We start from the raw sequence: 13,683 nt of genomic DNA on the forward strand, positions 1-13,683 counted from the left end.
CCAGCAGAGATTTTTATTCCTCAAAATGGCATGTAAGCCATCAGCCAATCAGAATATGACCTCAAACCACTAACCAATCAAGTGCTACCTCCCAGACCTCACTCAAGTCCCCCTAGCAACAGCAAGAATGAAACATAAAAGAGAGAAGTATAGCTGGGTTATAAAACTACTTCAGAGAAGACTCATGCAAGTTGACTATGACAGCATTGACAGTTAAGAGCTAACCCCCTCTGGAATCTCCTACACAAAACCTTCTGTGTGATTTGTGCTTTAATTCATCCCTTAGTTCATTTTGAATAAGAGCGCTCTCTCTCTCTCTCTCTCTCTCTCTCTCTCTCTCTCTCTCTCTCTCTCAGAGAGCACAGGGGTGGGGGGAGAAAAAGAGAGAGAGAGAGAATCCTAAGCAGGCTCCACACTGTCAGCACAGGGTTGAACTCATGAACGCTGAGATCATGACCTGAACCAAAATCGAGTCGGATTCTTAACCAACTGAGCCACCCAGATGCCCCAGAGCACTTTATATTTTTATTGTTATTTGCTTTTTTCATGCTAGATTAGTAAAAACTTATCTCTGGAAAATTGGCCTGGGGTTGGTCACGTAATGTGAAATCAGTGTTATTAAAATGTCACCAGGCGAGCATTACACAATGAAGTTTCTTTTACTGGTATAGATAGGGGTTCTGCATCATAAAGGCGGCTGTGATTTTTGAAAATCGTGCAGGCTTAGAAGGTTTGAGTAGCCAACTATATCTTTGTTCCCTGAGAGTAAGAATCTAGGGCATAGGATTTCTATCGCATCTCAAACAATGCCCAATTGGATCTTTATCTTGAAACAATGAGGAGAAAGAATGTGGAATGGGCTGTTTAAACAAAGGTGCTGTCTCCCAAGTAGGTGCTGAAAGACGAATGGTGGTTGAGAGATGGGATGGTGGTCACGACAGCTAGAACCTACTATCCCTGAAACCTTTCCACTTCCCTCCACCTAATCTCATCCTTCTCAGCTTTCTGCTAATATCACTTTTCTCCTTCCCACCTTTTTTTAAAAAAACCTTTTTTTAATGTTTATTTTTGAGAGAGAGAGACAGAGCACAGGCAGGGGAGGGCGGAGAGAGAGAGAGGGAGACACAGAATCTGAAGCAGGCTCCAGGCTCTGAGCTGTCAGGACAGAGCCCGACGCGAGGCTCAAACCCACGCACCGTGAGATCATGACCTGAGCCAGAGCTGGATGCTTAACTGACTGAGCCACCCAGGCACCTCTTTAACTTAAAAAAAAAAAAAAAAAAAAAAAAAGTGAAATACATCATACAAACAAGAAAGCACGAAGGATAAACACACAGCTAAATAAGTTTTAACAAAGCAAATATCTGTGTAATTACTATTTGGTTCAAGAAATAGAACATTGTTAGCACTTCAGAAACCCTACTTGTACCCCCTTCCAGTCACTACCCTTTTCCTTCTCCCCAAAGGCAACCACTGGTGTCACTTTTAACATTACAATTTCATTTTGCCTATTTTTGAACTATATGTAAAGCCAATTATACGGTCAATATTCTCTTGAACTTCCATCTTTCAGGGTTTTCTTAGGTACATTCATTGAATTATACAAACAGGAAAGTGCATAAATCCTAAGTGGCACAGCTTGATGAACCTTTCACAAACTAAACATACCCATGTAACGAGCACCCAGATCAAGACACCAAACGTTACCAGAAGACGTCTTCACGCCCCACTTCAGTCACTATCTCTTCACCCCAAGGGTCTATCCTGAATTCTAACGCTACATATCAATTTTGTATATTTTTGAATTTATATATGTGAACGCATACAGGACATAATCTTTTTTGCCTAGCTTCTTTTGTTCAACATTATGTTTGTGAGATTCACCTGAGTTGTCGCATGTGGTTATACTTCGTTCATTCTCACTGTTCTGTATTCCATTGTATAAATATACCACAATTCCATTATCCATTCTCATCTAGGTGGACATTTGGGTTGCTTTCCAGTTTTCAGGCATTACAAGGAGTGCTGCGGTGAACATGCCTTCTGTATAACATCTACATGCATTATTACGGCATTATATGCCTAGTAGTGGGATTCCTGGGTCATATATGTGTCTGTTCAGCTCTAGTAGATGCTGCCAAATAGTATTTCAGAATGGTCATCCTAGTTTGCACGTGCGCCGTCAGTGTCTGAGAATTCTATCTGTTCCACTTTTTGGCTTGCAGCTGCATAACTCCAATCTCTGCCTTCAGCATCACGTGGGCATATCTGTGTCTTCACATGGCCATCTTCTCATAAGGACACTAGTCATATTGGATTGACCCGACTATAGGATGATCTCATTTTAACTAATTACATCTTCAACGACTTTATTTCCAAGTAAAGTCACATTCCCAAGTCACATTTTTGGTGGGGAGAGGGTGGTACGCAATTCAGTCCACAGGAGATGTGATGGTCGTGGGCATCTGTTGTTGATCCTAGTGGGAAAACTCGCAGCGTTTCACACTTAAGTATGATGTTTGTCGTAGTGTTTAAAAATAAGTGCTCTTGGGGCACCTGGGTGGCTCAGTCCGTTGGGCGTCTGGATTTGGCTCGGGTCATGATCGCACGGTTTGTGGGTTGGAGCCCTGCAGCTCTCTGCTGTCAGTGTGGAGCCTGCTTGGGTTCCTCTGTCTCTCTCTCTCTCTCTCTCTCTCTCTCTCTCTGCCTCTCATACCACCCCCCTCCCACCCCGCTCTCTCAAAAATAAATAAACATTAGAAAAAATACTCTTGAGGCACTGCTGATGTCCAGCCCCAGCAGGTCCAGGGGTTCCCGAAGGATGAACGACGTCAGCGAAACTAACAAGTGGACACAGACAACAGCAATGTGTTAGACTGGACGCTTTATTGTGGCAAATGTGGCATTATATTTGTTAGCAATTTCCCTGTAGCGTGCGTCATCTATGTTTCTCGGCTTTACCTAATTCTAAAAATGTTCCTTTGTGTAATCACCCATTAAGGAACCTCGTGGTTATTTCTTTGTAACGTTCCCTCCTGCCTTTTGCTTACTGATTAATTTCTTCATATTATTTTCATTATGTATCTATGTTTGTCTATAAAGCATTTGCCCTGCTATTTTTCATGAAAGGTCATCTATCTCTCAACACCTCAAGTGGAACGTTTACAGGGATATGACTTCTTTTTTTTTTTTAATGTTTTTATTTATTTTTGAGACAGAGAGAGACAGAGCATGAACGGGGGAAGGTCAGAGAGAGAGGGAGACAGATAATCCGAAGCAGGCTCCAGACTCTGAGCTGTCAGCACAGAGCCCGACGTGGGGCTCGAACTCACGGACCGTGAGATCATGACCTGAGCCGAAGTCAGACGCTTAACCGACTGAGCCACCCAGGTGCCCTGGGATATGACTTCTTAATTGTTCCTTTGAACCATTTGCAGTACAAGGAACAAAGGTATGCGCTTTGGTCTGGGGTGCCGGGAGGGAGCCAAGAGGGCCCTGGGAACCCATGCCTTATGCGTTCCCAGAGAGACAATATATACCTAGGAACTAATGAACCATTCTGTACCTTAACCCACCAGGTCCAATCATCATCTGGAATGCCTCCTGGGGGCCACGTGGGCCTAGGGGTTGGAGTAACTTGTATCCATAGATACATTCCTTTGTTCCCAGAGTGGGGATTTTGAACCCATTTGTCCCCTCCTTGTCTGGGAAATGTATGGGGCTATCCTTCCTTTAGGTAGAGGAATCTTTATAGGGGGTGGCAAGGGCTGGATGTAGGGCCGCATAATTTCCCTGCGGAATCTTATTTCTTTCCCCAATGGTTCTTTTCCTGGGGGTCCTGTCGTGGGCAATTCCCCAACTGACAAATCCCCAGGTACTTTCATTGGTAGGGTGGCTGCCCCGACCAATGCTAAGGCCACATTACATAAAAGCAGGAGTACAAGAAGCTTCACTTTCAGTGGACCACCATGCAGTCCCAATCCGTCCACTGCCCAGGCCCTGCCATCAGGCTGGTTGGATAGCTTGGCTTTCGGCAAGGCGCATGAGTGGCTCAGTCAGTTAAGCATCAGATCCTTGATTTCAGTTCAGGTCATGATCTCATGGTTTGTGAGATCAAGCCCCATGTTGGGCTCTGTGCTGACAGCTCAGAGCCTGCTTGGGATTCTCTCCCTCTCTCTCTGCCCCTCCCCCCCCTGCCCTGTGTGTGTGTGTGTGTGTGTGTGTGTGTGTGTGTGAGCATGTGCACTCGCGCTATCTCTGTCTCTCTCAAAATAAATACACTTTAAAAATAAGTAAATACTCAGGGTTGCCTGGGTGGCTCAGGCGGTTGGGCATCCGACTTCGGCTCAGGTCATGATCTCGCGATTTGTGGGTTCGAGCCCCACGTCAGGCTCTGTGCTGACAGCTCAGAACCTGGAGCCTGTTTTGGATTCTGTGTCTCCCCCTCTCTCTACCCCTCCCATTCTCATGCTCTGTCTGTTTCTCTATAATAAATAAACGTTAACAATTTTTAAAAAATAAGTAAATATTCTTCATAAGATTTGGGTGTTCCCTTTTATTTCTGGTTTGCTAAGCTTTTTAAAAATCATGAATGCCGGGCGCCTGAGTCAGTTGAGCGTCCGACTTCAGCTCAGGTCATGATCTCACAGTTCGTGGGTTCAAGCACCGCATCGGGCTCTGTGCTGACAGCTTAGAGCCTGGAGCCTGCTTTGAATTCTGTGTCTCCCTCTCTCTCTGTTCCTCCCCCGTGCATGCTCTCTCTCTCTCCTTCAAAAACAGATAAAAACATTTGAAAAAAAATTAAAAAAAAATAAAAATCATGAATGGATGCTGAATTTTATCATATTCTTTTTCTTCATCTAATGCAATGATCATCTGATATTCTCCTTTAGGCTATTACTATGGTAAATAACTTGTATTTTTATATTTTTCAAAAGAGAATTTCAATAGCAAATATTAAAATTGCAAGTAAGTGGGGTTTATGAGTTGGATAATGTTTTCTTCCTTTCTTTCTTTCTTTCTTTCTTTCTTTCTTTCTTTCTTTCTTTCTTTCTTTCTTCCTTTTCTTCTTCTCTTTTTGAGAGATGAAGGGGCACAAGGGCAGGCATCTGACCTGGCCCTAATGTTCTGTTTCTTGATCTGGGTGCTAGTTACACAGTGTGATTGGTTTGTGAAAATTCACTAACCTGTACACTTATGATGTTTCATTTCATGTATATATGGTATACTTCAAAAAGGAAAAAGAGAATGAAAATCTCTCCCCTCTGAAAGATCCTTGGATGCCCCACTTTCTACTCACATCCACCTCCTAAGAGAGGTGAAGATCTGGGTTTGCTAACATGGAAGAAAGGTCGAATCTTTAAGTGGTGCACGACTGACACACTGACACACTTAGCATTCTCAGAGTTAGGTTCTTCTTTTCTTTCCAGAATTCAGGGTGTATCAGCCCAGTTTTTCAGTAATTCACTCAAGCCAAAGTTGAGTATTTTGCTGACAGATTGGATTATTTTCTAGGTCACCCTCTCTAGACAATCTTTGCATCTGGTTTTTGCTATCTTTGCTTTAGCTGAGATTCCCCAACGTGAATTTTTATGTGTTGAGTTATTCTAAGGAATTCTATTTCTCACCTTTTACAATAACTGCAGATGTTACCTTTCATGTAAGTGTGCACCATACATTGGTGTAGTCTTACGTTCTGTCTTCAGAATGTTTCTACTCTTCACAGATTCGTTCCTAATTGGAATTTTTGTTAGAACTGAACTGAATCTATTCATTGAATTTGAGAGGAACTGACATCTCTACAATTTTTCCTCTTTTCATTCAGGATCATGGTAAGCCTCTCCATTATTTCAAGTCTAACTTATCCCCGTCGGATATGATCCTGTATGGTTCTGTAGTTTTCTTCATATAAATTCTACATATTTCTTATGAGAGTTATTGCTACTTGTTTCATGGCATTTTTGTTGTTGTTGAGATTGTTGCTATTGTGAATGGAACCTTTTTTTTTTTCCATTCAAAAATGAACCCGTGGAGCGATACGATCTCTACCACCCCTTTCGGCTGTGAGACTCTATGGTTCCTCGATTCTATGAGAACATTCTACTCGCGCCTACATTATCCGAACCCGAAGGAAGATGGCAACCGAGAGTCTCCAAGCAAAGGGTCGCTCTATCTCGCCTTTGTTCTCCTCTCGGTGGCTACTGCGCAGGCGTAGTCGCCCCAGTGCCGTCCCCGCCTTCCCGGTCGCGGGCCCAGCTCGGTAGCGCCGGCGCACTGGCGCGCTCCGTTTACACGCTCCGGGGCCTGTAGGCACCGCGAGTTCCGGCTGTCGCCGTCGCCGCCGCAGCTCCTGGAGGTCGGTTGCGACGAGTAACGGCGCCGGGACGAGCCCTGCGCCGCCTTCTCCGATATGTACCCGAATTGGGGCCGGTATGGCGGGAGCAGCCACTATCCGCCGCCGCCGGTCCCGCCGCCGCCACCGCCGGTGGCGCTTCCTGAGGCCTCGCCGGGGCCCGGGTATTCGAGCTCGACGACTCCCGCGGCCCCCTCCTCCTCGGGCTTCATGAGCTTCCGCGAGCAGCACCTGGCGCAGCTCCAGCAGCTGCAGCAGATGCACCAGAAGCAAATGCAGTGCGTGCTCCAGCCCCATCACCTTCCTCCGCCCCCCCTGCCGCCCCCGCCGGTGATGCCGGGGGGCGGCTACGGGGACTGGCAGCCACCGCCGCCACCGATGCCCCCGCCACCTGGGCCGGCCCTCAGCTATCAGAAGCAGCAGCAGTACAAACACCAGATGCTCCACCACCAACGAGACGGGTCTCCTGGTTTGGTTCCCATGGAGCTGGATTCCCCCCCTGAATCTCCCCCTGTACCGCCGGGGTCATATATGCCCCCGTCTCAATCTTACATGCCCCCACCTCAGCCACCACCCTCGTACTATCCCCCGGCCTCGTCTCAGCCCTACCTGCCTCCCGCTCAGCCGTCCCCTTCTCAGTCCCCACCTTCCCAATCCTACCTGGCGCCCACCCCCTCTTATTCTTCCTCTTCCTCCTCCTCGCAATCCTATTTGAGCCATTCCCAGTCCTATTTGCCCCCTTCTCAGGCATCTCCTTCCCGCCCCTCCCAGGGCCATGCTAAATCCCAACTGTTAGCTCCACCACCACCGTCCGCCCCTTCTGGGAATAAGACAACTGTCCAGCAAGAGCCTTTGGAGAGTGGGGCCAAGAACAAGAGTGCTGAACAGCAGCAAGCTGCCCCTGAGCCAGATCCCTCAACAATGACTCCACAGGTAAGAAAGCATCTGCCTGAACTGCATCTTTCACCTAGAGGGCCCTAAGTGAGCAGGCCTCAGTGCTTTAACCAGTGCTTAGGCTAATTCCAGCACAATGAGTAGCTAATTTACACTCCAAAGGATTCCTTGAGAGTCAGAAGTCTGACATCCCAGCTTTTCAAGTAGCTAAATGTGGATTATTAAAAGAACAGTTCTTGAAGATGTTCCTAAACACCATGGAGTAGTGAGGTGGGTTAAGAGTTACTTCTCAGATGTATTCTTTGGTTTCCTCAGACTGACCTCCTAGGTTTTGTTGCTCTCGCAAAGCGCTTTGTTTTAAAATTGTATTTTAAGCTCAAATTTCCATTTGAGAGGCAGCATAAAAAAGAAGCTTCCCAAAGGGCTGATACCTGAAGTGCATATGAACCTTATGGCCAGTTAGCTTCTTTAAAAAGTTATTTAGGGGGCCACCGATAGCTCTCAGCTACGTGAATTACAAGGTGTTAGCAAATGAAGAATGAAGTCATGTTCTAACAGAAGCATCCTAATTATGCTTATGGATACATATGCAATCCATAGGAAGTCTCTTCACCTTTTACCCTTTTGGGAGTATCTTGGTTATTTGAGGAATGGACCCATACATCCTTTCCTCACATCACTTAAAGTTGTAAGATATAGCCAGTTTGCTGCATTGCACTGTTACCATTCACTCCAGAGTAACTGCTGTGGAAAGTGGCCAAGGTGGAAAAAAGTTAGTGATATCTCTTCCTTTATAGCTGTTCCTCTAAACTTCTTTAAGTGATTCTTCCTACAGAGCAAAGATATCTAGGATAGCAGTAATAAATGAGTTCCTCCCTTAAGAAAAAAGACAGAACTAAAGTAAATATAGATAGATAACTTGTAGATAAGAGTAGATAACTTGTTATGATAACTTGTTATAGATAAGAGTAGATAGCTTGTTATGATTCCTTGAAATAGACACTTTTCGCAATTACTAATCCACCTTAGATTCCCTAATGAAAAAGGAGTCTTTTAATCTACAAGCTGAGATTTACATATAAAAGATTACCAAAAAATAGGGATATGGTACTCTAATTTTGTGCTGGTTTGGCATTAGAAATTAAGAACATAAGTAAGTTGTTTTAAGTTAGCAAGATGTTGTGTTTGGCACATGATCAGGAGAAAACTCTTGTAATGCTGGAGTAAAATAGAAGAAGGGATTCTGTTGGCTTTTCCCAAATTAGTACCATCCCACCAGGTTATTTCCCTCAGATTCCTCTATAATAGAGACAACATTTCTGTCCCCCGTTCCCAACCCATTCTGAAATTACCAGTGCTTTTGTTGTCAAACACTCTCAGAGGTAGTCCAAGCCAAAGTACGACGTCTATATCCTCCTGTTTACTAGACAAACGAATTGTTTTTGGAGGGAAAGGAGGAGGAATCAGACCAGTCCTTAATACAAATACCATGAACACTGGTTTCCTGGTTTTGCTTTTCTGCCTTTGTACCCTTGTTTGTATTGAACTTCTTTCAATGCTTTCAGTATTCATTGCCTCCGGTTTTTTGTGGAGATCCGGGGAAAAAAGTGGAAGATGACTTGAGAAGTGTGGGGGTCAGACCAAGAAGGACCTTGTAAGCTTGTTTAGGCTTCCTTCCCTCTGTCTAGAATTCATCCCAACTTCCTCAACCCTCTCTCCCTGCTTATATAGTTGTATTGCTTTAAAGGTACATCTCAAATGTCAGGTCTCTTTGAAGCCATCCCTGAGCTCACCCACCTGGTTTGGTTCTGTTTTTCAGATTGTAAGTCCCTTGCAGACAGGGACTATCTCACTCATCTTTTAGTCTTCTGTAGCACCTAGGACAGTGCTACAAAGTTATCATGTTCTAGACTTAGGATACTTTGATTTATTAGATTATAAAGGTTTTCTTCATGCCAGTGCCAATCACTTACAATGAACCCTTCTGCACGTGTATTATTCTTTGCTTCATACTTTACTTTTGGAATATGTCATTGGAAATTTTTATGGTGAAAGATTATAAACATACACAAAAGTAGAGACGATGGCATGGTTCGCCCTATATACCCATCGTTCAGATTCACCAACTATCAAGATTTTATCATGTTTACTTCATCTATACTTTTTTATTATTGCTGCTGAAATGTTTTAAAACAAATCTTAGATCTCATGTTGTTTCATCCCTACATTCTTAGTCATCTTTCATAAAAAAAATGGACCTTTTCTTAGGTAAATACATCATAACACCTACTAAAAGTAGCAACAGTTTCTTTGTATCATCTAATACCTGACCCATTTAGATTTCCCCTATTATCTCATCATACTAATGGAATTTAAAATAATTCTCTGATATCATCCATGTTAAAATTCCCCAGTGGACTCAGTCATGTTTTATTGGTTTGTTCAAATCAGGATCCAATATAGACTCTGTGAAGCAGGATAATTCTTTGTTGTGGAGGGCAGTCTGTGTGTTGTAGGATGTGTAAGCAGCATCTCTGGCCTCTAACTACTAGATGTCGGTAGCAGGCCCCAGTGGGAAACAGAAATGTTTCCAGACATTACTAAATATCCCTTGGGGGTTAACATCACCCCCAGTTGAGAACTCCTGATCTAGACCAGTCTCTTCTATTCTCTTTTTCTATCCCATGCCATTGAATTTGAGAAATCTATCTCAGTGGTCCTGTAGAATGTCCTGCATTCTGGATTTGTCTGCTGTCTCATAGTTTTCCAATCATTTGAGTTGTTGCATTCTCTTTCACAGTTCTGGTAAACTCTGAAAACTTAGGTTTAAGTTCACCTTTCTTTTCGCAAGTGTACTTCATAACCAGAATGGTCCTGTGTGCTTCATTTGCATCCCATCAAGAGACACACAATGCCTGGTTGTCCCACTATTAGTGGTGCCAAGATTGATCGGGAGGAACAGTCTGGTCCCTCCATTGTAAACCTTCCCATCAGTTTTGCCTCTAATGTTTCATCCATTATAGTCTCTGCCTGAGTAAATTATTTCTCCATTAAAGATTATAATGTAATTTTTTTTCTGTCATTTCTTCATTTTCTATATGGAATTCTGTAAAGAAAAGCTTTCATAAATTAGGACTATTTAATTAGAAATACGGTTGGTATAGGAAAGACAGGATAAGTGCTTGATATGCTTCCATTTAATTTCTAGTTTTCAGAGTAAAGCATTGATGATTTAATGGAATGTATCTTTTTTGAAGCATTAACTTTTCTGTATGTTTAAAGGACTGGCTAGGTAAAGTGCATACTAGCCTTTATTTCATAAATTGTGACTTTATCCTTTTATTCTCAAAACTTATTTAGGTAAAGCTGTTGACTTTGATTAGAATTTTTAGTCATTTATTTAAAATTCAGCTATTTATTGAGTAGCAACTATGTACCAAGTACCTTCCTTAGTTTAGTACCAGAGATGAAATGGTGAAGAAAATTTACATAGCACCTGCCCTCATTGACTTGTCCCAATGGGAAGAACAAGCCATTTAATAGGTAATTCTGAGCAGCACAGGGTGCTGTGGAATTGTAAAATATGCCTAAAATATCACTAGACTGTTTGATGAGGAGTGGGAAAAGGTGAGGTTTTTTTGCTTTTTTGTTTTAAGCTCACCATTGTATTTACAGTGCCCTGCTCAGGGTCTAGCACAGAGTAGGTGAAGAGCAAATATTTTTGTAAATGATTGGATATAGCTGAGAGCTGTAACTGAGTTGAAGAAGTTTCCCTTTGTAAGTGATATTTAAGTGAAACCTGAAGAATGAGTGGGAATTATCCAGATAGCATTTAAAGTAAGGCTTACTGAAAGCTCAGGGTGTGAATGGTAGACACAAACCAGATCAGGGTGGGCCTACGAGGACTTTTGGGAAGTAGGACGACATTGAAGGATTTTATATAGTCAAATGTGACAGATTGGCATTTTTGAAAACTCACTGTGCTTACAGTGTGGAGAGTGCAATTGAAAAGATCAAGGGTGATTTAGAGAGAGCACTTAGAATAATCCAGACAAGAGATAATAGTGGCTTGGACTTGGATGGTAAATAGTGGAGATAGAGACAAGTGGAAAGACTGGAGAAGTATTTGTACACTAGAATCTAATTGGAGATTGAGTAGTAGTGGAAAGGGAGGTGGCAAGGATGATTCCTGAGTTTCTGGAATAGACTGCTAGGTACATGGTAGTCCCATTTACTAATAAAATAGGAAAACCTAGAAGAGGGGGAAGAGCAGGTCTGGGGAGGAGGGGAAAGCATGAGTTTGGTTTTAAACCTACTAAGTTTGATGTCCTTGAGACACATGATTCCAAATGGAGATGTCCAATTGGAAGTTAGATACAGGTCTAGAGTCTAGAATCGAGACCTTGGAGACATGATAGACTTGTGAGTCATCAGCATAAAAATGGTATTTGGGGCACAGAAATAGCATCATTCAGACATGTCCTCAGTGACTCCAAAAGAAGGGTGTTTTTCACTCTATTGTAGAAAGGAATGAAACCTGTCTGGACTTCCTAATGAAGCCAAAGCCAAACTAGTGGTCAGTTCTTCTGGTTGTTCCATCGTATCAGACAACTCCATCTCACATGGGATGTTAGTTCCTCCTGAGGTCTCCCGAGGAGTGTGTGTAGAGTAAGGATAGAGTTTAAAGGATATTGAGCCTAGCCCCGCAGAGTCTCAGTATCTAGGGGAACCAACAGAAGAAAGACCAAGTGGATAGATGGAAAGTCAGGACAGTGCAGTCCCACGGAAGTGCAAAGAAGACTGTTTCTAGGAGGAGGGAGTGGTCAGCTGTGTCACTACCACTGAGAGGTCAAGCAAGATAAAGACCGTGAGTTATCTTTTGCATTTACTGACATGTAGATTATTGTTGACCTTGGCAGGAGCAGTTTCATAGTGACTGAAGCCATATTGCATTGATTTGAGGAGTGATGGAAGGTGAGGAAATGGGGATGGTGAGTATAGACAACTCTTTCAAGAAGTTTGACTGAAGGAGAGAGAGAGAGAATGAGGGCAGGAGCTGGAGGAAGAGGTGAAGTAAAGGAGCATTATTTTTTAATTTTTAATTTTTTTAGATGGGACTAAGATTCCTGGAGTAGAATGTGCACTTCAAGAATACTGAAAATAAACACTTTAAATAAATCTAAAAGATGGAACACCAATTCATTATTTTACCAGATTTCTCCCCACCCCTTGCTTTAGGATGTAAGACATAGGACATTTAGTGTTACAGGCATTTATAATAACCTGGATAGGAAAGGCAACCTTCTAAAATTAATCTCTAAAACATCTCTCTCTCTCTCTTTCTCTCCCCCTTTCTCTCTCCCTCTCTGTGTCTCTCCTTCCCCTCCCCACCTCACACACTCTCTTGCTTTATACTTCCCTGCTTGGAAAATCATTTAGCACATAGTTCATTACTGTACCAGCAAGTGGTCAGTAAGTGTTGAATAAATTAGCATCTTTTTTGGTAATGATATTTGTGACAAATAGTTCTTACATCCTTTTTAATGGTCTTCGTTCAGTCTCTTCTTGAATGTGACATGTGCAATGATTTTCCTCTACCTATGAACTAACATCCCATGTGAGATGGAGTTGTCTGATACGATGGAACAACCAGAAGAACTGACCACTAGTTTGGCTTTGGCTTCATTAGGAAGTCCAGACAGGTTTCATTCCTTTCTACAATAGAGCGAAAAACACCCTTCTTTTGGAGTCACTGAGGACATGTCTGAATGATGCTCATTTGTAGAGCTTTAAAAATGTGCCAAAGCCTAGTCCTAAGATTGAATTAGATCTGGCTTCTGCTTATTGTGTTCATATGAAGTAGAAATTGAAATTGACCTACAATGCATGCTATCAGTACATCAACAACTACTCAAGGTCCAACAAGGTTCTTTTTTTTTTTTTTTTTTTTTTTAGGTTTATTTATATTGAGAGAGACCGTGAGTGGGGTGGGGGGGGGGGGGGGAGAGAGAGAGAGAGAGAGAGAGAGAGAGAGAAAGAATGAATCCCAAGCAGGCTCCATACTGACAGCACAGAGCCCAGAGTGGGGCTTGATCTTGCAAACTGAGATCATAACCAGAGCCAGAATCAAGAGTCAGATGCTTAAGTGACTGAACCACCAAGGTGCCCCTCCAACAAGGTTCTTCACCCTAGACTAGGTCTAGGAAACATTGATAATAAGATGGGTATAAATTGATTTAGAATCTAGGTCTTGTACAGTCTGTAGCTATTGGCTTCTAGTTGATGTAAGGTGGTTTGCGTCTTTGTATCTTTTAGCGATGCTTTCAAAGCAACTAAAAACTAAAGGAAACTTTTAACTTCTGCTTGAAAGAGACTGAGTTTATTAATATTTTTAAGCTGAAAGATAAGACTGTTGCTGTTTTCATCAAATAGTGGAA

The 13,683-nt window shown here is 42.8% G+C and overlaps 1 protein-coding gene across 3 annotated transcripts in view; it reads left to right on the forward strand.

The window, feature by feature from the left end:
- The first annotated feature begins 6,233 nt into the window (after positions 1-6,233).
- Positions 6,234-13,683, forward strand: part of YLPM1 (YLP motif containing 1) — a 74,660-nt gene continuing 67,210 nt past the window's right edge. For 2 of the 3 annotated variants that reach the window (XM_023255864.2, XR_006599799.1), the window contains exon 1: positions 6,234-7,285. In XM_023255864.2, coding sequence (XP_023111632.1) covers positions 6,410-7,285 — 876 coding nt within the window. In that variant the 5' untranslated portion in view covers positions 6,234-6,409. The remainder of the gene's footprint in view (positions 7,286-13,683) is intronic. The other variant, XM_011283407.4, reaches the window with a different exon arrangement.

The sequence above is a fragment of the Felis catus genome, chromosome B3, assembly GCF_018350175.1.
Source record: "Felis catus isolate Fca126 chromosome B3, F.catus_Fca126_mat1.0, whole genome shotgun sequence".
In the NCBI taxonomy this organism is placed as follows: Eukaryota; Metazoa; Chordata; class Mammalia; order Carnivora; family Felidae; genus Felis; species Felis catus.